Here is a 20,889-nt window from a genome sequence, read left to right on the forward strand (position 1 = left end):
TTCATCTGGAAGCGTGAGGGTGTTGTAGACATCGTAGGGATTTGCAGCGTTTACAATCGTTGCCAGCCATGACAAACCAACAAGAGAGGTGAAAGCAGCAAAGTAGTGCGTTCGAGTTCAACAAGTTTTCTTTTCGGTTTGTATGTTTTGACGAAAATTTGAAAATTTGAGAGCGGTTGGAGCTACAAAAGTTGGATAAACGAGGGTGGTTGTAGCCATATCGAAACTGTATTCCCAACCTCGCTTTCAGCAAATCCTGAGCTTGACCATGCATGTACCCTCTCCGAATTCACGTGTGTGTCGACGTTCCGAAAACTCGACGAATGTGCGATGTTGCTAGATATTCCCGGGCCTTCCTTCCAATTTTCCTGTAAAAGTCTTCAGATCTGAGCAGGTTTTCAAGGCTCTCCACGTCGTGCTATTGCAAAGTCATTCTGGTCTACGAGCTTGCTTGGACCCTTCGGTGGTTTGATCATCGGCTACGAAGGACTCCAGGGTCACTTACATGGGATACACTCCCGCAAACTTTCCACGTTAGTAAATCCATCATCGTCCAAAAGAAGCGACGTCAGCGACCGCATTCTTGCGAGCCTCTCATAAACACAGGTGGTCATTTAGACATGATACTAAACTATATGTAATTACTATGTTCAACCTACTTCGATATACACGCAACCACCGTACCCATCTCCCATATCAGCCTCCTTCCACGAATAACTATTGGATGTTAGCCATTCTCTAACAGCAGGCGCCAATTTCGCCACACCTCTACTATGATGACCACTTCCTGTTATGACAAAGATGCTCCCGCCAGTCCTACGTAATTGTTGCAGCTTTCCTTCAAGTATCTGAATGGCCTCTTGCGGGAAGAGTCCATGCAAGTCCAACGTATTGGTATTAGCTGAATTTCGAGATGTATACAGTTGCGAGGCAGCTTCTTGATGGAGCTCCTGCATTCGCTGGTTGTATGCGTGAGCTTCTAAAGAGAAGGCCTTGGCGGACCTCGAGTCTCCAGATTTGTACGCTTCTGTAGCCCTAAAGGTTGTTAAAGTGGTCAGGAATCAAGGACAAACTTGAGTTCAGTCAAAGCGAATGGTTACAGCAGTCCCAGCAATGTTATTGGCTACCTTTGAAAGAGCTTATTCCGGGCAATTGCACAGTCGACTGCCTCCTGCCGCGCCATCTTGTATGCTTTGGCAACAGCGTGACCTGTGTCGACCCAAAACACTTTACCAGATACAAGAGTTGGCTTATTGCGTTGATTCGTGGAGTTATTACTCTTTGTACTTGGAGTAGTACTCTCTACCTTTGCCATAGCACCTTTTCGTGCAATATCGGCAAACCTACTCGAGCTAGTGTGATGCTTCTTTTGAGGCATTGAAGCTGCAGAAGCGAGCGACGGAAACTCTTCCTGGGTATCAGTTATCGGTGATTGCGCTAAGCCAGGTGGCGGTGAAGCTGTGCTATCTGAGGAGCTATTTAAGGCCCTTTGAGATGCCCTCAAAAAGTCATCCATGTCATGCGAGAAGTCGCACTCATCTCCCTTTAGACACCTTCCCTGAATGAAGTACTTGCATACGGTTTTTTCTAAATCATGAGAAAACCAGCAGTCCTAAGTAGGCGAAGAAGGGTCAGCGATTGCCGAAGGAATATTTGATTGTTTATACCTTTCTGAAGCAACCCCCGGCGAGGAAGTGCCTACAAATGGTCTTCTTCTCTTTTGGCTTTACTGTTTCCACCGGTTGCATTAGCGCGTCGAGCGCCAACTCTACATCATATCCTACGAGTTCTAAGATGGCGTTTATATTCTCGATCGGCATATGACCAAATACAGCTGCGATCTCTTGTAACGGCGTGAGGAGTTGGTTTTCAGGCTGCTGCTCAGCTTCATAGTAGTATTCATTCCAATTATACATCTCGTCAGAATCTTCATTGGAATGCTGATAATAAACTGAGTCATAAACGTCCTTTGTTTCAAGCTCAGTATTGGTCGGCGCCTCGTTCTGTACATCATCCAATCTTAGGAAGCTGACGACCCGTTCAATGTCATTTGTCGGTGATATATCGTGATCCTCTTCTACGTAATCACTATTATATGTATCATCGTATGTGGCCTGGTTGCTCAAACTAGTACTGCTGTGCGTTCTGGTGAAGATAGCCGATGTTGATGAAGGGGCGAATTCTGCGGCGTTGTAGTTCAAACTTGAGGGGGAGGGGGAGTCTCTGCCACTACTGATGGAGTCACTACGGCTTCTATTCGTCAGCCTCCTAAACAGTGCCTTGCCCTGGATCCTACCTGCCACTGAAACGGAGAGTTTGGTGATTTCGGATTCCTGGCCATTTTCCAGCAATTCAGAGAACTTGGGGCCATGTGAAGCATCTACACCATATTCTTCAAGTACCGTCTCGATCTCCTGTGAGTTCATGGCATGGCCTCGGGATTTAATGTTGATTGATTGGGTGTTTGGATTGTTTGGACAGATTCGGAAGAGACCTCAATTGTGTGCATCAAACACGTTTGTTCTACCTCTTTTTAATCTTTCCAAGGTGTACTCCTCTTTTTACGGACTCTTTCTTTAAGAAACACGCCCTCAATCGTTCGACATCACGAAGTAGTGACTTTCACTGCACGGCTTTCTTGTAATTCAGAACTTGAACTGAAGAATTGTTCTTTTACTTCTACAATTCGGTTTGATTTCATTATCCTTGAAATTGGCCGTCCCTCCCATATCGGTTGGGATTGCACGTCAATGAACATCGCTTGTTTGGACACCTATGAAATAGAGCCGCCGCACGAATGTTGTGGCAGCAGGTGTGAGGACCACAATTCTTGATTCTTCAATCAAGATCAACGTGCCCTCTATTGAAAATCAACAAAAGAAGTCAGCAAGTGAGCACGAGCACATAGCACAAACAGCCCACCATACAATCTACACTTGTACTTGCTCAACAAAATGTCAACCACAGCAAAAACAGCCAAATTTCGAACAGAAGGGAGAGTCATATTACTTCAAGTTGCTATTGTCTTCGCAGCAATCACCAGTTTGCTCAATGTGTTTTCAGTCCGTACGGACACTCTGTCTGTAGCTCAAAAGGTAATTGTTCTCGTCTCGAATCATTGGTGCTTCTAACTTTCATCATAGTTTCTAATATCGAACTGTCGTCTTATAGTTAACGATTCCATTTGGAGTAGTCGGGAGTGTAGGGACCTTCATAGTCTCCTGGCTACATATTGGTAAGTGTCGAACAGCATCGAAAGTTGTGCAAAGGAAAAGTAGTTTATTCAATCTTTCGTTCTATGTATTCAGACGTCGACCCTCCTCAAACGTAGTTGCATGTTAATTGTGGGACTTTCGAGAAAGTTCAAATTGACCCAACTGTTGTTGCCCTTTAGTCGAAGCGAGAAAATCACTTTTCTGGTACACTTGCTTAGCGGCTACCTCGCAGTCGTTCAGGTATGTGTTGTACTGGAGGATTTGGAATCGAAAGCACACCTAAAATCCCATCCCTTTCCTCATTTCGGTTTATTCAGGCTCCAATCGTGACGCTGGTGGTGGGATCTTCCGCTGACTGTGTTTCGATTTTAGCACTTTATACTCCTCTTGCGGAAGACTTTGGTGAGGCTATTAGACTCCGTGTTTTCCATGAATTGTGAGCTTCATGACTCTGTGTGGATTTTTTAGAGAAAATGTAGAGTAGAGACAAAGAAGTTAGAAAACTTTAGAGTAGTTTTTCAGCGTCACAATACACTAATTGTTAAATACCGAAGATTTTCTATAATATTGCTGGGTGTGTTGTTGAAACGTACTCCTTGCACGCGTTTACTCGTCAGCATATCAACCAGCGGTGAATAGGACGTAGCCAGCAAATATTCAAGTTTGGTCCATGGTGTTCTCGGAATGGTCTCTTCTATTCTGAATTTAAAGCCCCAATTTCGAACTCGGACTAAGCCCCCCCTCAACAGTGGCTGAGTTGAGCACAGTCACAACCACCATCCTTTATCCTTAATATTAAAGCATTTATACCATAATCAAGCATGACAACACCTGAGCCTATAAAAGACGGTTACGAAGGCAGACGACTCTTCATTCGAGTCGCGACGATAATAACGACTCTCGCAAGTTTCCTCAACATTTGTACCCTGTTTACAAATAATCTTTCTACAGCTCAAAAGGTATGTACGTGAATCTGGTGTATTTCATTCAAGCGAGATCTAATCATCGTAAGCTTTTGCTAGCTAACGTTACCGTTCAACGTTGTCGGCACGTTAAGTACGTTTGTGGTCTCGTGGTTGCATGTTGGTAAGTGAGTGAAATGATCATCGCATAATATGATATATGAACTCACACGGGTACGTTTATAGACGTTGAGCCGCCGAAAGGGTGAGTTTCAGTGCCATGGTGCTTGGAACTCGTTCTGAACAATGTTGTTTTTCTCTCTAGCCCAAGAGCCACGTTTTCAGCCATAGTGAACTTGGGACATGGATACATTGGGATTATACAAGTACGTTAGCTGCTAGGTCAGCAATTGGCACTTGAAAACCTCACATCCTTTTGCAATAGGGACCTATTGCGTCTTTGGTTACAAGATCAGATAATTTGCCAACAGTTATATTTGCCAGTATATCCATGGTGGGAGCTACACTGGCTGTAGTTTTGAACTACCTAGGTACGTGAGCCAACGATGTTGATTCCTGAAACGAACTTGTGCTGATTGTACTTCCGCAAACAGCAATATATACACCAGTTGCTGCAAATCTGAACAATGCGGTGGAACGACTGGTGATAATAAGCCGTCACGGAGTTGAGGAATTCGAGCGTAAAGTTCCTACTATAGTAGGGTTTGACTGATTTTGGATGTTTTATATGTTTAAAGGGCAAAATGGATGATCTAACTAAATTGAAATAATTTGTACACTGGACAACGTTAAGCTTGAGGTTGCTTGTTTAATTCTTGTTGAGCAGCCCTAGTGACGAGGTCAACGTGAGTAAAACTGTGATGATTCAAAACCTTATGGACGTTTAACATACAATTCGGCATAAAGGCCTCCCTTTTGCACTAGCTCTTTATGAGTGCCTGATTCTGCGACTATGCCATCTTTGAGATAATATATTTTATCGGCATTTTGGATGGTGGACAGTCGGTGTGCGATCACGACGGTAGTTCTACCCTTGCTCGCTGGAGAAAATTGATAATGTCAGCTACACTTCAATTTCACAGCTCAGGCGACACTTGAACATACCTCGATCCAAGGCTTCTTGTACTATAGCTTCTGATTGAGAGTCCAAAGCACTACAAAAGTTGAAAGTGAGAAAGTTCTCTTTGTTTATTGGTTTGTTTTTGGAAATGACCATGATATGTCATGAAGGACCATAGAAGGACCATAAAACGACCAAGTAGTATAAATACCTGGTTGCTTCATCTAAAAGCAGTATCTTTGGCTGACGGATCAACGCACGAGCGAGTGCCACGCGTTGCTTTTGCCCTCCAGAGAGCTATTATAGAATCAAAGGTCACTAATTAGAATCTTGACAAATTGACAACGATTCTGGACATTGAAACATACCTGTGCTCCTTTCTCTCCAACCATGGTCTCATAGCCAGCTGGCATAGACGCTATGAATTCATGGCAGTTTGAGATTCTAGCAGCCTCTTCTATCCTTTCCATTGACACGTCTCCTTCTACTCCATAAGCAATATTCTCCTTGATGGTTCCATAGAACAATACAGGTTCTACATGAGAGAAAAGTGAGATCGGGAAGGCCAAAAAAAAAGCGTAATCGAAAGATCTCTACCTTGTCCAACAAGAGCCATATTACTTCGTAACTTTGAAACTATCCAATCCTTGACTTGAATCCCATCGACTGATACTTCACCATCATCAACGTCATAGAATCTCTCCAAAAGTGCAATGACGGTACTTTTCCCACAGCCTGAGGACCCGACCAAAGCAACGACAGTTCCGGCTTTAGCTTCAATGTTCAAACCATTCAGCACTTTGGTATCAGGTCGAGTTGGATATGTGAATTCAACTTCACTAGAGCTGACATTGCCTTCAACAGTCTTGGGCACTTGGCCCGATAATGAAGAGGCGAGAATACGTGGTAGACGGTCGAGTATGTCCTAACCACATTAAAAAGACGATGTTAAATACAAAACAGAACAAAATTTGTAAAAATTGGACAACGTACGAAAATTGAAAGGACGGCCAAGCCAGACTTGGTTATGTCGGGAGCCTACAAATTGAAAGTAAATGCACCAATGAATACATCAAGATGAAATCTCGACTCTGATTGTTTTCATGCGATCTCATGCAAGATGCTCTCAAATGAAATGCTGATCTCATACCAGAGTCAAGATTTGACCTGCCCCCTGAGCAGTGAAGATGACAGCAAATTGACAAGACAAGATCTGCTGAGGCGTTTGAATACCCCACAGGATGAGCCGAGAACCATAAAACATGGATAGACCCTAGTTGAGCAAAAGTCAGAAACATATTTCGTCGGTTGAACATTCTGCTAGACAAGTGCTTACAAACGCAAAGAACATTGCCCCTTGACTTATCCCATAACCAATAGACGAGGTCAGTGCTCCTCGTATAGCTATTTGATGTGGTTTTTCGATACTAGTGACATAAGACTGCAAAAAGGTTTCTTCACGAGCTAGCGTCACAACCGTTCTGATGTTTGAAATTGCTTCATTGGCGATTCGATTACTCTCTTCTAGAGCAACCTTGCTGCGGGAACCGGTTCCGGTCTGAAGAGGAAAAAAGTAGAGGTCTGAGAAAGGGAGATGACCACACCAAACACTACAAAATCAAAAAACTCCTACCATCTGCCGGAACTCTATTGCACCAGCCACAGCAATCAGAGGTACAATCGCGAGTATGATCAACGTGAGTTGCCAGGAGTTGGAGAACCTGTAAACGGGGTTTGAGTATTCGATTGTGATGGAAGCAATAATCAAAACAGCACCCTAGATGGAAAAAAAGCGGCGAGAAGTTTCAACGTACGCTATAACCAATCCAGCAGTCAACGTCGCTGTGACTTGTACGAGGGTTGCAGCCCCATTACTGGTAGTTTTAGCAACCAACGACGCATTTTCACTAAGCTGGGCAGTCAAAGCACCAGTCGAGTTCTTGTCTTCATCAAAGAATGCCTATTGTGAGTCGTTCGTTTGAGTGCCAAGTTACCCATTGCAGTTACAAAAACTTCCAAAAAAGAAACCATCAAACCAACGACAAAGACAAAAACCGTGGCGGATTACTTACGATTTCTTGACTAACAATAGCTCTAAAGGACATCTCTCTGAGACGCCTCGTCAGGCGCTCACCAGCAATGCCAAACAAAGCCATTTGCGAAAAATTCGCAGACCCTGCCACGACCGACAGAACTAGGACCATACAATAGGAAAATTAGACCGTTTTCACTTCCTGACACATCCTCTCGCCATAAAAATCACTATTCTCATACCTACGAACATTGACGCCCAAAAGGAGGCATCCCGTTGCATCTGCTCTATATCAGGGTTGCCAAATACGGCCAAAATTCGGCCAAAAACCAAAGCGAAGACAGGAAAAGTGACACCATTGGCTACACTTCCAGTTAGTCCAATTAGCAGGATCCACCATTCTGGAGCTATTGGTCACGAATTGAAAAGTCTTAACCTATATATGCTTCTTCAACGAGAAAAAGGCAAACCCGTCCTTACCATTCATCTTAATGAGACGCCACCAATTAACAGGCCTCCTCAACTGCTTTGACCTTTCTTCAATTTCTGCATTCTTTTCAGCTTCCTGTACAGCGGCATACGATGGTGTTTTGGATCCTCGACGACTCAGACTACCCATAGCAACATGCACTCCATCAGACATCTTACTAACGAAAGAAGTTGCTACAGAACCTCGACGAGGACCTAGAGTTGGTGATGCTTGTGGTGGTAAAAAGTCATCATCGTCTTCATCAGCCAAATAGTCCTTGTGATGCAGTGCGGCGTCACCACCAAATCGTAGATTTTGAGCTTCAACGAGACTAGAGTAGTACCCATTCTTGTCGAGTAGCTCGTTGTGTGTTCCAGTTTCGACTATGACACCCTCCTTCATGCATACGATGACGTCTGCGTTCTTAATGGTGGACAATCTGTGTGCCACGACGATGGTTGTTCTTCCTTTCGATGCTTTTGTGGTGGAATTTTAGCCTTGAAGACATTTAAGGGGTGAAGGTTCAAAGGTTCATGCACATACCATTGTCGAGAGCAGCTTGAACTCGTCTTTCACTGATAGTATCCACTATTTTTGCAAAGCAACCGTGAGACAAAAAGCTTTGAGTGACGGCGATGATGATTATCCAAAGCGCTTACAGGCCGCTGTAGCTTCATCAAGCAAAAGTATGGAGGGATTCTTTATGACCGATCTGGCGATAGAGATTCTCTGTTTCTGACCTCCCGAAAGCATACTACCGGCCTCTCCAGCCATAGTATGCATTCCTTTAGGTAGCTTGGTCACAAAATCCCAAGCATTCGAAAGTTTACAGGCATGTTTGACCAACTGATCCAACTGTTCTTCCGTATACGAGCCAATTGACTCCTCTGGCAAGCCATAGAGGATGTTGCGCCTTATGCTGGCATCAAACAACACTGAAGTTCAAACTTGGTGAATTTTCGATTTTTTATAAATCGAATTAGAACGATAAACTGACCAGGTTCTTGAGAGACTATTCCAATATGCTGACGAAGTGAATTGACTTGGTATTCCCGGACGTCAATTCCATCAATTAGAATCGCTCCCTTTTCAGCATCGTAGAATCGTTCGACCAATTTTACAATTGTCGATTTTCCAGATCCTGATGAATCAAGGCGCCGTTACAGAAGGATCAAGAGCAGACAAAACAGCATATTCTCGCTTACCTGATCCTCCCACCAACGCTACAGTGCTACCAGCTTTGACAGTGAGATTAAAATTGGCCAGGACTTGAACATCAGGTCGAGTAGGGTATCTTATTTACAATAGCATTAGCTTATTGCCTTCCTCATAACAGTGATACATTCCCACCTACCTGAAGTCAACATTCTTGAATTCAATATTTCCATCAACTTTTTCGAGCTTTTTGCCTTCTTTACTCTTGTAATCGATAGGCGAGACCCTATCAATGGTTTCAAAGATACGGTACGCAGCACCTTGCGCAGAGCTCATGGCTGCAACAGGCTGTGAGGCTTGACCAATACTGAACGCCCCAATGATCACCGAGAAGAAAACATTTAGCACCTCGCCTCCATTCATGATCCCATATCCAATGAGTTTCGATCCATAGTAGAACGCCAATGCATATGTGTTGAACACAACCATAATAACGGCTCCAATGCCCATGCCCGTGAATATAGCCCGTTTGATGCCACTCTTCATAGCATCGTCGAGCTTTTTGGAATATTGCTTGACAGCATTTGCTTCTCCACCAAAAGCGACTACAGTGCGGATACTGCTAATAACAGCTGAAGCTATTGATCCAGCTTCTGCATATGCATCTTGAGAAGCACCGGTTCCGGACCCAACGACAGAGCCAACTAAAGCTGCTACACCAGCAAGCACAGGAAAAACTGATAGGAGCACAAGAGCCAGCCTCCACCCACGCACGAAAGCGATCACGAATCCTGCAATAAAGGTTACAATGGATTGTGCAGCGACTCCGACCTTTTCGCCAATGCCTAACACGAAAGGGGTCAGATCATAACCATCTGTTTAAAGCAGCAGTGAGCTATGTGCCAGACCATCCATACCATCTTGAATGAGTCCCAAATCGCCACTCATACGCGACGTTAGTTCTCCAGTTTGAGTAGCGTCAAAGTACCCAATATCTTGCCTCAAAAGGGCAGCAAAGTATCGCTGAGAATTCAAAACGATTAGACACTGCTGTTCGTGTGAGTTTGCAAACCTAGAAAGTGGTACCTGACGGATGCGTCGAGACTGGTTTTCAGCAGATAGCATGAGCATCGTCATATTGAGATAAGCGGCGGTAAACATGGCCACTCCAATGATGCATAAATATATAACTGCGGTCGTAACTTGAGTGTTCAAGTTATCAGCAGAGCCAGGTATCAAGGGCGAATAAGTGATGATGGCCTGAATTCCGTTGCCGAATACAATGGTCATTAACGGCATTCTAATAACGGTAAAAGGTCTGCATTAGATAAGATATTGACCATATAATTCCGCAAAACAGAATGTGTTGCATCACAATCACATGTGAATGGCACGGTTGAAATACGTGGCGATACCACCACACCCAAGGAAGGCTGCGGGGATCAAGATCTCCAAAGATCAAGAGGATTTTGAAAGGAAAATGCAAGAACTTGCCCAACACCCTGTGCCGTCGCCATAGCGAGTCCAATGAAAATGTAAAGACGGTCCAAAGGAGAGGCGAATCTAAACAACTTGAGATAAGGCACGTTCTTGGGGGGATCTTTAGCAGTCTTGTCCTTTTCAGCCAGTTGCCACCATTTTCGGTTTGGTTTGAGGGCGATATCATCCTCGACATTTGCAACAGTCGGTGCATCTTTTTCACTATTGGGGAGCATAGCAATAGATTCACCAGAGTTTGCCATACACGTATGAGTCAAAGATAGATCTAAGGCCTCGCTGCCACGTATCCTACTTGGATATTGATTGTGCCTAATTGAAGATGATGAAATATGTTGAAGATCTGCAAAATCTGCTGGCATCAAAGCCAACTACAATCTTCTCTCCCAGCTCTGTTACAGATCCCAGCCCATAATCACGCGTCAGGACGTGCAGCCCTACCTGTAAATACGCTGGTACCTGCCCTACCTGCTCATTTCATCTTCCTGCTTGAAACGTACCTTGGATCACTTGGGTCTTGGGGTCTTGGAATGCCAAAACAGTTTGTTGGTGCTTTGCATAGGAATGCCTTTATAAAATTGACAAATCCAGTAATAGTAAATATCTGAAAGAACTGCCATCAACGGTTCTCTCTCAGTGCGTTTCAGGCGACAACAGCACAACAGATCAGCAGTTGAAGTGTCAAAGGACGTGATTTTCCATACGGTGACCATCGCCATTCGCGCTTACCTATATAGAAATATCAAAATAAAACATAAATACGCTATTGCCCTGTACACTTACATCAACTTTGCATCATCACAAACCAACTATTCTGCTCAAAACAGCAATGGAGGAAAGCAATGACATGCGAATGTCCGATGAGTACAGTGCCGCCAGCAGTGAAGCATCATACGCCTTCCCTAGAACTGTCGATAACTTTTCCAGGAGCACCATTGATCGTGCGGCAGCCGCAAAATATAGACTGGAACATTTCTACAAGTTGCAGGTATCCGAAAGTGCTGATCGTGAAGCCAGGTATGTATGCGAATATTACGCCTGTCATCATTATTTCGTAAAGATCAAGTCCCGCAAAGAACTATTGGAAGTAGTGTAAACCTTTCAACATTTGTTGGACAAGTTGAAATGTGTTGTTGCATGTCAGATTCTGACTTGGAACAGGGCAGGATCAGAGTGGAAACAATAGACCTTGAATATATTTTACCTTTTCTGACAGCTGCCCATCGTCAAACCCTATAGGAGAGTCGAGTTAGAGGAAAAACTACGAACAGAAACAATGTCTGATGAACGACGTGGCAAACAATTGGCAAATCTCGGTAGAAAGGAATCTGATTTCTTACGTCTGAGGAGAGTGAGACTAGGTGTAGATGATTTCATCACTGTCAAGGTCATAGGGAAAGGTGCTTTCGGAGAGGTGTGTCCCATGTGGCTATGAGATTTGTTGAGGATGGACTTAGAGAACTTGTTGTATAGGTGCGACTGACACAAAAGGCAGACACTGGAAAGATATATGCTATGAAAACACTACGAAAGTCAGAGATGGTCAAGAAGGATCAGGTACTAGCAAAAAAAACACGAACGCATCCAGCTCGATTGACCTAATTTCATTATTGTATTTTAGCTGGCCCACGTCAAAGCAGAACGAGATGTTCTAGCAGAATCAGTAAACACTCCATGGGTAGTTCAACTCTTCTTCTCCTTCCAAGATCCCATATTCCTATATCTCATTATGGAGTTCCTACCGGGAGGCGATCTGATGACAATGTTGATAAAAGAAGATACATTCGCTGAAGATGTCACACAGTTTTATATGGCTGAATGTGTTTGTGCCATTGAGGCTGTTCATCAGCTTGGATTTGTTCATCGGTATATCTGCGTGTTGGTCAAATTCTTACTGATGTCGCATCTTAACACATTGCTGCGATAGGGATATCAAACCAGACAATCGTAAGACTTGTGATTTCATATCAACTGACTCGTCCAGTCTATGGAGCCTGATAAGTATTTCGTGCTTTTTTTTCGCAGTGTTGATTGACAAGGACGGACACTTGAAACTATCGGACTTTGGATTATCAACAGGCTTCCACAAAACACACGACTCGACATATTATCAACGACTGCTTGGACAAAAAGAGAATGGAAATGCTGCAAACATTGCGACAAGCTATGATATGGGAACGACACGTGGCATTGATTTGACGTTCTCAAGGAGGGATCGAGCAGCCACCTGGAAGAGGAATCGAAGGGCATTGGCTTACTCAACAGTTGGAACTCCAGATTACATTGCTCCAGAAGGTGTGTAGATGGTCGTGTTGCGAGGCAAAAATAATGAAGGACCTTCATTTTGCACGAATACAGCGACATACAGTATACTAACTCCATTACACAGTTTTCTCACAGAAAGGATATGGAAAAGAATGTGATTGGTGGTCACTAGGAGCCATCATGTACGAATGTCTCGTGGGATTCCCACCCTTTTGTTCAGAAACACCAGCCGAAACATACCGCAAAATCATATCATGGCGAGACGCTCTATATATCCCAGACGACGTACACCTATCCGCTGAATCCGAAGACCTCATCCGCCGATTATTATGTGATGCCGAATCACGACTCACTGTAGATTCAATCAAGAGTCATCCATTCTTTAGAGGTATAGATTGGCAACTATTACGACGAACACGAGCACCCTTCATACCTGAACTCAAGAGTATAACGGATACGAGTTACTTCCCTACTGAAGAATTGGCTGGTGTTCCTGATCAGGTTATGATGTCGGTTGATCAAGGGGCTAATATGGGTGGTGATACAGGAACAGGGCGTGTTGGAACAAGCAAAGATTTAGCCTTCTTGGGTAAGAGCTTTACAATCCTGTTACCTGCGTTTTTTTTGTTTTGGATGTAAAACTGATTTGGAACGACGTTGTTAATAGGTTACACCTTCAAACGCTGGGAAACGATTCGAAATGAGCTGTAGCCAACTATTTGTAAACACCAAACCCCACTTTCTTCGTTTTACATACAAGGCCCTTTATATTTTCTTAATTCATGAGATCATCATCACAAGTTCGACTTTAAGTCACCTCTATCTACAAACGACAAAACGAGCCTTGTCAGTTCCGGTATGATTATTCGCGTCCCTATAGCTTGAGGTGTATTGGACGTGCGTTGCATGCCTCTCGAAGCTACATTCTGTGCACCGACAGCCATCTGGAACGCACTGAAAGCCCTGGCGTAGTTCCATGCCGGAATGGGGTATGCTCGGTGAGATTCTTTGCAATACCATTGCACGAGCTCATTCGTGCTTGGAATTCCAATATCCGGTTCTTGTCCGGTTTCGTTCAAGTTATATAGTGTTTCAAAAGTCCAGTATCGTCCTAAAGCCAAGTTTGCGAGATCAGCTAGTGGGTGTCCTAAGCTCCATCGTTCCCAATCTAGCAGGCCAATTACTTCTGGTTTTGTTGCGTGGAACATTAGATTGTCCTAAACACAAATTGTTAGATCAACGATACTGTGAATCACAAACACAAGGAGATGCACACTCACTAACTTGTAATCCCCGTGCATAACCGCAACCTCATCTCTCGGCATATTCCGCTTCAACCACCCCAGAATATCGTCAAATCGATCCAGCATCCCTAACTCTTCTCCCGTCTCAACATCTTTTACTTTAGCCTGCTGTCGCGACAGCGAGTCCCACATGACAAGCTGTTTTGCGTAAAAGTTGCCTGCTTTGGATGTTATGGACGATGGGAGGCTGAGTGTTGATGGGTTGATGCTGTGTAGCTGTGCGAGGACTTTCACGGCAGAGTAGTAACTAGATCGTATATGTATGTTAAGGGAACGTTATTGAACTGCAAAAGAACGACGATACTCAACTAGTCGCGTCTCTCATCATGCCCAAAGCTCTTTAGCCTCATATCGATAAATATCCGGCCAGGCAGGAACGACATGACGAAAAACACGGTTCCGATGATCGACTCGTCTTCACATAACAGTAGTGCTTTCGGGACGGGTACCGTCGTCGATTCTAGAGCTTTGATGACGTGGTATTCACGATCGACACGGTGCAGCTGTGGAGCTAGTTTGCCAGCGGGGCGTTTCCGGAGTACGACGGACTTTCCAGTAGCGTCAGTGATTATGAATGTTGGGTTGCCTTAAGCGAGAGTTCGTGTGAGACAGTCAGCTTATCTTGTCAATGAGAGGCAAGAAGCTCAGCATGAACTGAACACATTCAATGGAGAATACCTTGCCCGTGTGCAGCCTGTTGCACTTTGTATGGCCGTGAATGATCAAACCATGGAATACAATGTTGCCAATAATCACGTAGCTTCGACACGTCCAGCGCTTGCGATGACATGATACCGTGTTCAATAAGCGATGAAATGAAAGATCCAAACGAGATCTACGTTAAAGTAAGACGTTTTAGGCTGTAAGGTCCAGAAAATCGCCAAACACACAAAACACTCGATGATGCAACATATGTTCATACCAGCTAGCTAATAGTGAAGCTCCTTGATGCCCGTAATCCGAGTCAAGCTATTGACTATGTCTAATGGAACCCTATACTTGTTTGGTGATTCAACGTGTATGTTTCGATTAAGCTTGGAATCGTGTTTTTGTGGAATGTCGAATTACAATCTTGGATCTAGATACTAACTCGTCATATTTATTACCAATATTTTATTAGCTGCAGAAAAGCCATTGACTGCAGACCGGAATCTCCTCGACCTGTTTAATCTCACACATCTGTACAAGCGACACATTCAACCACAACCATCATCATCAGGCACTGCTGGGGGCTCAAAGCACCATGCTGATCAGGTTAAATCGGAATCATCTTTTGGAGTGTATATTGAACAGTTGCCAGGTATTGTCTCTTGTGCAGCAAAAAAACCACAGTGGAAATGTGGAATGATCTTTGAAATCTGAACACCTTAATCGCAACAACAGGAAACAACACACCACAACCAAACGATACACTATCCCGACTCGCACACAGCATACTACCAACAGCAGCATCATCGTCATCATCGCCAGAACCACCACCACTACCTCTAGGACGTTTCGACGAGTCAACACTACAGCGTGCTTTTGCATTGCAAGAATCAAAACAGGCTTTATCACATGTACGCCATCGGTTGTTTTATCTTTCCAGCAGTAGGCTTACACTACAGTTCAATTAGCTGGATCGATCATGGCTCGGTATAGAAGAACCAACCTTAGCTTCAACACCTGAATCGGCTAGTACTACTAGTACCACAATACCACCAGGAACAGCTGCTGCACCAACCCCGAATACGAGTACAGTAACATTTGCATCGCCAGCTACAACGACAGGGCCGTCGTTGAAACTGAAGATAAGATTGCCGATGCTTGGGTCGAGTGAGTGTGCTAAAAATCTTTTGTTTTATTTTGCACGGTTGCCGAAACGTTCGTTTATAGTTTCAGACGCTGGGAATCCGTATGGGTCGGGTGATGAAGCCAAAAAGGTGTGCTTGGACTCTAGGACCGTTTTTTGCATCTTCAGAAGCTTATGTACACGTTTTACCTTGTTTTAGAAAAAGAAGAAACATAAACGATCTCATGATGAGATGGACATTGATGATGTTGACGGCAGTCAAGAAAAGAAGAAGGTAAAAAAAAGCAGGAACATGTTGAATCAGTCCCAATATTCTAACCCAAATTGCGTCCACGTCATATAGAAGAAGAAGGCAAGCTTATGACATACCCCTGTCGATCCCCATACAGCAAGATCTAACCCAGGCTCTCTTCTTAGCACAAGACAGACCACGACCACGATGTAGATGAATAACAATACCACCATCACCCCAAAACCACACACAAGTTGTAAAACCTCCCTTGTTGATAATACTTTGCATTTCAGAGAGATGAAAATTAAGAAAATTCTAATTGTATTTCATTACTACAACTCCTCCGCCCGTATCGGACACGTCTTGTTGATTCGTAGTGTCTCTTCAACCGGTTTCATAGAGTTTAAGCGTCTTGAGACACGTTCCGTTTCATCTAGTACTCGAATCAGGTTGTCACTCGCGATTCCGCGAACCTCGGATTCTGTAAAGCCGCGAGATAGGAGTTCTGCGATTAGGTTTGGATACTAGATGAGGATGGTGGTTCTGTGAGTAATTTAACAGAGATTACAGGGCTAACAAAGCTGCACGTTCTACAACGACTACGAACCGTAGATACATCACGCAGGCCCTCAGGCCACGAATTAATGCCATCGTAATCGGCACCGAGTCCAATATGTTGTGCGCCAGCGACCTTCTTGATATGCACGATATGGTCCGCTACTTGTGATAGCGTCGCCGTCTAAGCAACATGTTGCACAACACAGATAGTCAGCACACGAACAACCGAAGGAAGTCATGGAATGATAGCCATACCGTATTACACGACACGAATATCGAAAAAAAATTAACCATTACAATACCGCCCTTCTCTTTAACCATCTCCAACACATCGTCAGGCTATAATCCAAGACCAAAAGAAAACCAATTAGATTTTCTACATCGTGTGAAAAGTACCAATCTCTATCACCACGCACCACATTCCTCGTAATATTACACAGCGCAGCCGCAGAGCTATGGCTGAAAAACAGCGGTGCTTGCGACACTCGTGCCACATGTCTCATCGTATCCGGCGACACGTGGCTGATATCAACCAGCATTCCCAACCGATTCATCTCTGACACGACGGACTCCCCAAACAGTGTTAGCCCGTTATGAAGCGGTGGAGGAGCAGCAGAGTCCGCCCATGCGGTGTGGCATGTATGTGTTAGTGTCATGTATCGTGCTAACATTAAGCTTACGTTTCAGTAAATGTACGTATGTTGCAAACAAACAAAAAACTGACAACCGTCAATAGCACCACAACTAACCTCCCAGGGCATACAACTGCCTCAGCACCCCCAAACTATCATCCATACTATGTCCACCCTCCATGCCCACCAGACTTGCAATCTTGCCATGCCGGAACGCCTGTCTGATATCAGCAACACTGTACGCCATCTGAAACACATCCGTGTATTTGTCTACCATGCGTTTCACGAGATCGATTTGCTCGACCACGTCGCGGAGGGTTGTGGTGTAGTCGGTGACGTTGGGAGTGCAGGGCATGTAGACGCTCCAGAACTGGCCGCCGACTTTGCCTTTGCGGAGACGGGTAATGTCTGGAGGGAACGTAGGTGTTAGGTGTGGTCAATGCGATAAAAAAAGGGAGGCCAAGTAGTGTGTATGGACTTACCTGTATCGAACGTTTCAGGCAAGGTGGTGAGATCAGCATCGTTAATCGAGGAGTTCAGGTAGAATCGGATCTTGAGTGGCCAATCGTTGTGTCTAAGAAAACGTGCCGATGGTGTGTAAGCTTAATGTTTTAATGTAATGTTGCGATGTTGATGGCCTGGCGAAATGCGATGCAGCACAAAACATAGCAAAGACGCGTGCAAATTCAAAGTATAACTTGCCCGTCAATTATCGGCGCTTGGTCGAGTATTCTGAGAGCCTTCTCCATGTTGGTTTCAGGTGCGCTGAAGAATGGTGCGAGCAGATTCACGGTGACGATGCTCGTAACGATGACCAGAGAGACTATCAGAGGTGCCCACTGTTGCAGGCTGCGCGTAGCCGTCGGCGAGTATTTGATACTATGCATCTTGCTCGATCCTCTTCTGTGCTGAGTTATCAAATCAAATCCAAACGCGCAAGCTTTACGATTAAGAAACTTATAACATTGTGCTAAGAAAGCTTAGGTTTTACATTGTAGATATTTCATACATACAAGAGCTTTTTATTTTACAGTCTTTTGGTATGCGTTGACAACCCTCTATTCTTCAGGACCTACTCCTCCAGGCATAATAACTGTGCAGAAGAGAAGATCGTTAATGGATATAGTTCAAAGCTGTGTCGACTCAAATGCAAACCACTTACCATCATCAATCTTCAAAATCATCTTGACCAATTGAGTAGCCAACAAGAATTGAGAACGCTTAGAGATGAGGGGATCAAACACGAATTGTTCTCGCATATCTACATGGCCAAGTAAAGGGCGTTAGTATATTATCATTACAAAATGAGGTCGTCTCCAATCAAACGAGCAAAAAAATATATACTACAAAGCAAGATGACTAACCATTGTTGCCAGTCTGATTACAGTCAACACCCAAACGGGAATTGCCAGTAGTTGATTGACGAGATTTGATTTCACTCAAAGTCTCGATAGGTGCCAAACCAGAGTTTTCAGCCAATGCCAATGGAATAGCATCCAACGCCTTTGAGAATCCACGCATGGCATGTTGCTCAATAGAAGATATCTGATCCGCTGCAGCAGCAATGGCCAAGGAACAAGTAATCTCAGCAGCTCCACCACCATATACGATACGAGCATCACGAACCAAGTTACGGACAACACAGATGGCATCATGGAGCGAGCGCTTGGCTTCATCAATGATCTACAAAATTGAATGGTTGGATTTAGTAAACTCTCTTCGTCAGCAAAAAAGACCGAAATGGTCTGAGAGAAAATTACCATCTTGTTGCCTCCACGAACAAAGATAGTGACTGCTCGGGTGTTGGCACATTCTTCAATAACCAACATACGGTCCTTGGTTGTACCAAATGATATCTCTCGTACGATTCCAGCATGACCCAACTTGGCAGCAGATAGTTCTTCAAATCGAGGAACAATGCGTCCATTGGTAGCAATAGCAATCAACTATGATCCGACGAGATGGCATATTAGTATGTGAAATGACCCAACGAAAAAAAATCGACTATCAACTATCGATCGTACCTCTATTTCTGGACCACCAACCCAACGTACAGCAGGCAACTGGTTTTGCATAAGCAAATGGTTTGCCTCATCATCAAAGCCCCATTGACAGATAACCAAGTTAGCACCTGTAGCTTTGACTTGCTGTACCATTTCCTCAAACTTTTCCTTTTCATAGGTTTGAAGTTTACGGTATTCTTCAACCGAGGTAATGTCAAGTTTATGCTTGGTTTTTGGCTTTGGTGGTTCAAATGGACAGGTAAGGATGGCAATCTTTGCGTCTCGTACTTCTTTGGGCATTTGAGGATGTGACATGTCCTTGTCTACTACTACACCCTTGACAAGTTTAGAGTCTGATAGAGACCCACCCATCTTGCCATCGACCTTGATGAGTTCAAAGTCCACATCTTTTCGTTCTAGATCAGCTACAGACATGACTGCATCGACGGCCATTTGTGCGAATTGTTCGTGGCATTTCGATACACTAGCCAGGAGAGAAAAAAAGGCAAGGAGGCTTAATCAATCGAATCATATCAGTGATGGACAAGCGACAGATCAACATACATTTTAGAACCCAAACAGGTTTTGGCAGTTTTGAGCAGGACATTGTTGTCACCCATAATGTCAATAGTATCAGCGACCTTGTCCAAATGGGCAACAGCGACATTACAAGCTCGTTCAAACCCATCAGCAATACGAATGGGATGAATTCCTCGATCTAGCAAATCTTCTGCTTGTTCTAATAGCGCACCAGCCATGACTATGAAATGAACAGGAAGGGGGTTTAGTATCAATATTGATGTGTATGTATGTCATATGCATAATCATTCCACATTTGCATACCAACGACACCAGTGGTACCATCACCAATCTCATCATCTTGAGATTTAGATAATTGTACAAGCAGCTTTCCAATTTCATGCTGGACTTCCATTTGAGACAGGATGGTAGCCCCATCGTTTGTCACCGTGATGTCTCCATCAGAAGAAATGAGAATCTTATCCAGTCCCTTTGGGCCCAATGAGGTCTTTAGGATATTAGCGACAGTCCGTGCAGCCAATATATGTGTCTATAATATATAATATGAGTGTTAATGACATGGCTTCCCGTCAAGAGTTTGGATTTGCGCAGTTCAACAAATGTTGATTATTTTTTGCATTTTGGGATTGACTTTATACCTTTTGGGCTTCCAGACCCGAGACTCTTGAGCGTTTTCCTTGTTCTCTTAGAATAATAAATGGTCTGCCATATTCATCCTGAGCATAGACAGCCTGATGAGACATTCTCTCCAAATGCGATGTTCAATATGTGGTGTGGGTGTTTGTTGGATGCGAATCAGACGGGATGGAATATGATATAATAAATCAGTCGACTGGCAATGAATTACAAGTACTAGATATACGATGGATCTAATTCCAACGTCAGTCCTTCTGGCCTTCAATCTTAATGGAAGGGGAAATGAGGTTTGAGACGAAGAGAGAAGCAACGGCTGGTTGTATATATCACATACGCACGCGTTGACTCGACTCAATCATTATTTCATGTTTGATTTACCTATTTGAAATGATATTTGACGCGACAGAGGGGTTTTGGTAGAGCTGAGATCGCGCAAAGACCGGACAGACAACGCAGCATGTGCACAGAAGACGCCACAAGAAAGAATAGATTCGGTTGCAAACAAATCCAAGGGATTCATCCATTACAACTCACGATCTGTTGAAAAACTAGATGACTTTTTGCGACTTGCTTCCC

The 20,889-nt window shown here is 44.0% G+C and overlaps 7 protein-coding genes across 7 annotated transcripts; 2 read left to right on the plus strand and 5 right to left on the minus strand.

Moving 5' to 3' along the window:
* Nucleotides 1-650: 650 nt before the first annotated feature.
* On the minus strand, nucleotides 651-2,426 carry SmJEL517_g01674 (uncharacterized protein; the record flags this gene model as incomplete). Its single annotated transcript, XM_031167602.1, has 3 exons — nucleotides 651-1,035; nucleotides 1,128-1,612; nucleotides 1,668-2,426. 3 exons carry the CDS (start codon nucleotides 2,424-2,426, stop codon nucleotides 651-653), a joined length of 1,629 nt encoding a protein of 542 aa, XP_031026262.1.
* Nucleotides 2,427-4,926: 2,500 nt separating this feature from the next.
* On the minus strand, nucleotides 4,927-10,596 carry SmJEL517_g01675 (uncharacterized protein; the record flags this gene model as incomplete). The annotated part of the gene is made up of 23 exons (XM_031167603.1): nucleotides 4,927-4,966; nucleotides 5,031-5,178; nucleotides 5,243-5,292; nucleotides 5,410-5,495; nucleotides 5,567-5,733; nucleotides 5,796-6,123; nucleotides 6,192-6,236; nucleotides 6,349-6,471; nucleotides 6,535-6,756; nucleotides 6,832-6,919; nucleotides 7,013-7,158; nucleotides 7,271-7,392; nucleotides 7,473-7,637; nucleotides 7,711-8,175; nucleotides 8,243-8,287; nucleotides 8,359-8,634; nucleotides 8,697-8,840; nucleotides 8,905-8,993; nucleotides 9,054-9,699; nucleotides 9,772-9,877; nucleotides 9,941-10,154; nucleotides 10,236-10,287; nucleotides 10,356-10,596. 23 exons carry the CDS (start codon nucleotides 10,594-10,596, stop codon nucleotides 4,927-4,929), a joined length of 4,008 nt encoding a protein of 1,335 aa, XP_031026261.1.
* A 584-nt stretch (nucleotides 10,597-11,180) lies between these two features.
* SmJEL517_g01676 (uncharacterized protein) lies at nucleotides 11,181-13,327 on the plus strand (the record flags this gene model as incomplete). Its single annotated transcript, XM_031167604.1, has 8 exons — nucleotides 11,181-11,368; nucleotides 11,591-11,765; nucleotides 11,825-11,908; nucleotides 11,973-12,217; nucleotides 12,279-12,298; nucleotides 12,377-12,646; nucleotides 12,741-13,205; nucleotides 13,284-13,327. The coding sequence occupies 8 exons, from the start codon at nucleotides 11,181-11,183 to the stop codon at nucleotides 13,325-13,327; spliced, it is 1,491 nt and encodes a 496-aa protein (XP_031026260.1).
* Nucleotides 13,328-13,410: 83 nt separating this feature from the next.
* On the minus strand, nucleotides 13,411-14,710 carry SmJEL517_g01677 (uncharacterized protein; the record flags this gene model as incomplete). Its single annotated transcript, XM_031167605.1, has 4 exons — nucleotides 13,411-13,833; nucleotides 13,897-14,167; nucleotides 14,230-14,506; nucleotides 14,599-14,710. The coding sequence occupies 4 exons, from the start codon at nucleotides 14,708-14,710 to the stop codon at nucleotides 13,411-13,413; spliced, it is 1,083 nt and encodes a 360-aa protein (XP_031026259.1).
* Nucleotides 14,711-14,868: 158 nt separating this feature from the next.
* Nucleotides 14,869-16,165, plus strand: SmJEL517_g01678 (uncharacterized protein; the record flags this gene model as incomplete). The annotated part of the gene is made up of 7 exons (XM_031167606.1): nucleotides 14,869-14,938; nucleotides 15,041-15,220; nucleotides 15,304-15,479; nucleotides 15,537-15,735; nucleotides 15,796-15,842; nucleotides 15,912-15,986; nucleotides 16,130-16,165. 7 exons carry the CDS (start codon nucleotides 14,869-14,871, stop codon nucleotides 16,163-16,165), a joined length of 783 nt encoding a protein of 260 aa, XP_031026266.1.
* Nucleotides 16,166-16,276: 111 nt separating this feature from the next.
* SmJEL517_g01679 (uncharacterized protein) lies at nucleotides 16,277-18,021 on the minus strand (the record flags this gene model as incomplete). The annotated part of the gene is made up of 7 exons (XM_031167607.1): nucleotides 16,277-16,468; nucleotides 16,552-16,683; nucleotides 16,758-16,841; nucleotides 16,919-17,166; nucleotides 17,252-17,542; nucleotides 17,617-17,686; nucleotides 17,833-18,021. 7 exons carry the CDS (start codon nucleotides 18,019-18,021, stop codon nucleotides 16,277-16,279), a joined length of 1,206 nt encoding a protein of 401 aa, XP_031026265.1.
* Nucleotides 18,022-18,192: 171 nt separating this feature from the next.
* Nucleotides 18,193-20,420, minus strand: SmJEL517_g01680 (uncharacterized protein; the record flags this gene model as incomplete). Its single annotated transcript, XM_031167608.1, has 8 exons — nucleotides 18,193-18,227; nucleotides 18,297-18,395; nucleotides 18,499-18,817; nucleotides 18,895-19,080; nucleotides 19,159-19,621; nucleotides 19,702-19,897; nucleotides 19,981-20,206; nucleotides 20,316-20,420. 8 exons carry the CDS (start codon nucleotides 20,418-20,420, stop codon nucleotides 18,193-18,195), a joined length of 1,629 nt encoding a protein of 542 aa, XP_031026349.1.
* Between the last annotated feature and the right edge of the window lie 469 nt (nucleotides 20,421-20,889).

This window comes from Synchytrium microbalum (genome assembly GCF_006535985.1).
Source record: "Synchytrium microbalum strain JEL517 chromosome Unknown SmJEL517_scf0006, whole genome shotgun sequence".
In the NCBI taxonomy this organism is placed as follows: domain Eukaryota; kingdom Fungi; phylum Chytridiomycota; class Chytridiomycetes; order Synchytriales; family Synchytriaceae; genus Synchytrium; species Synchytrium microbalum.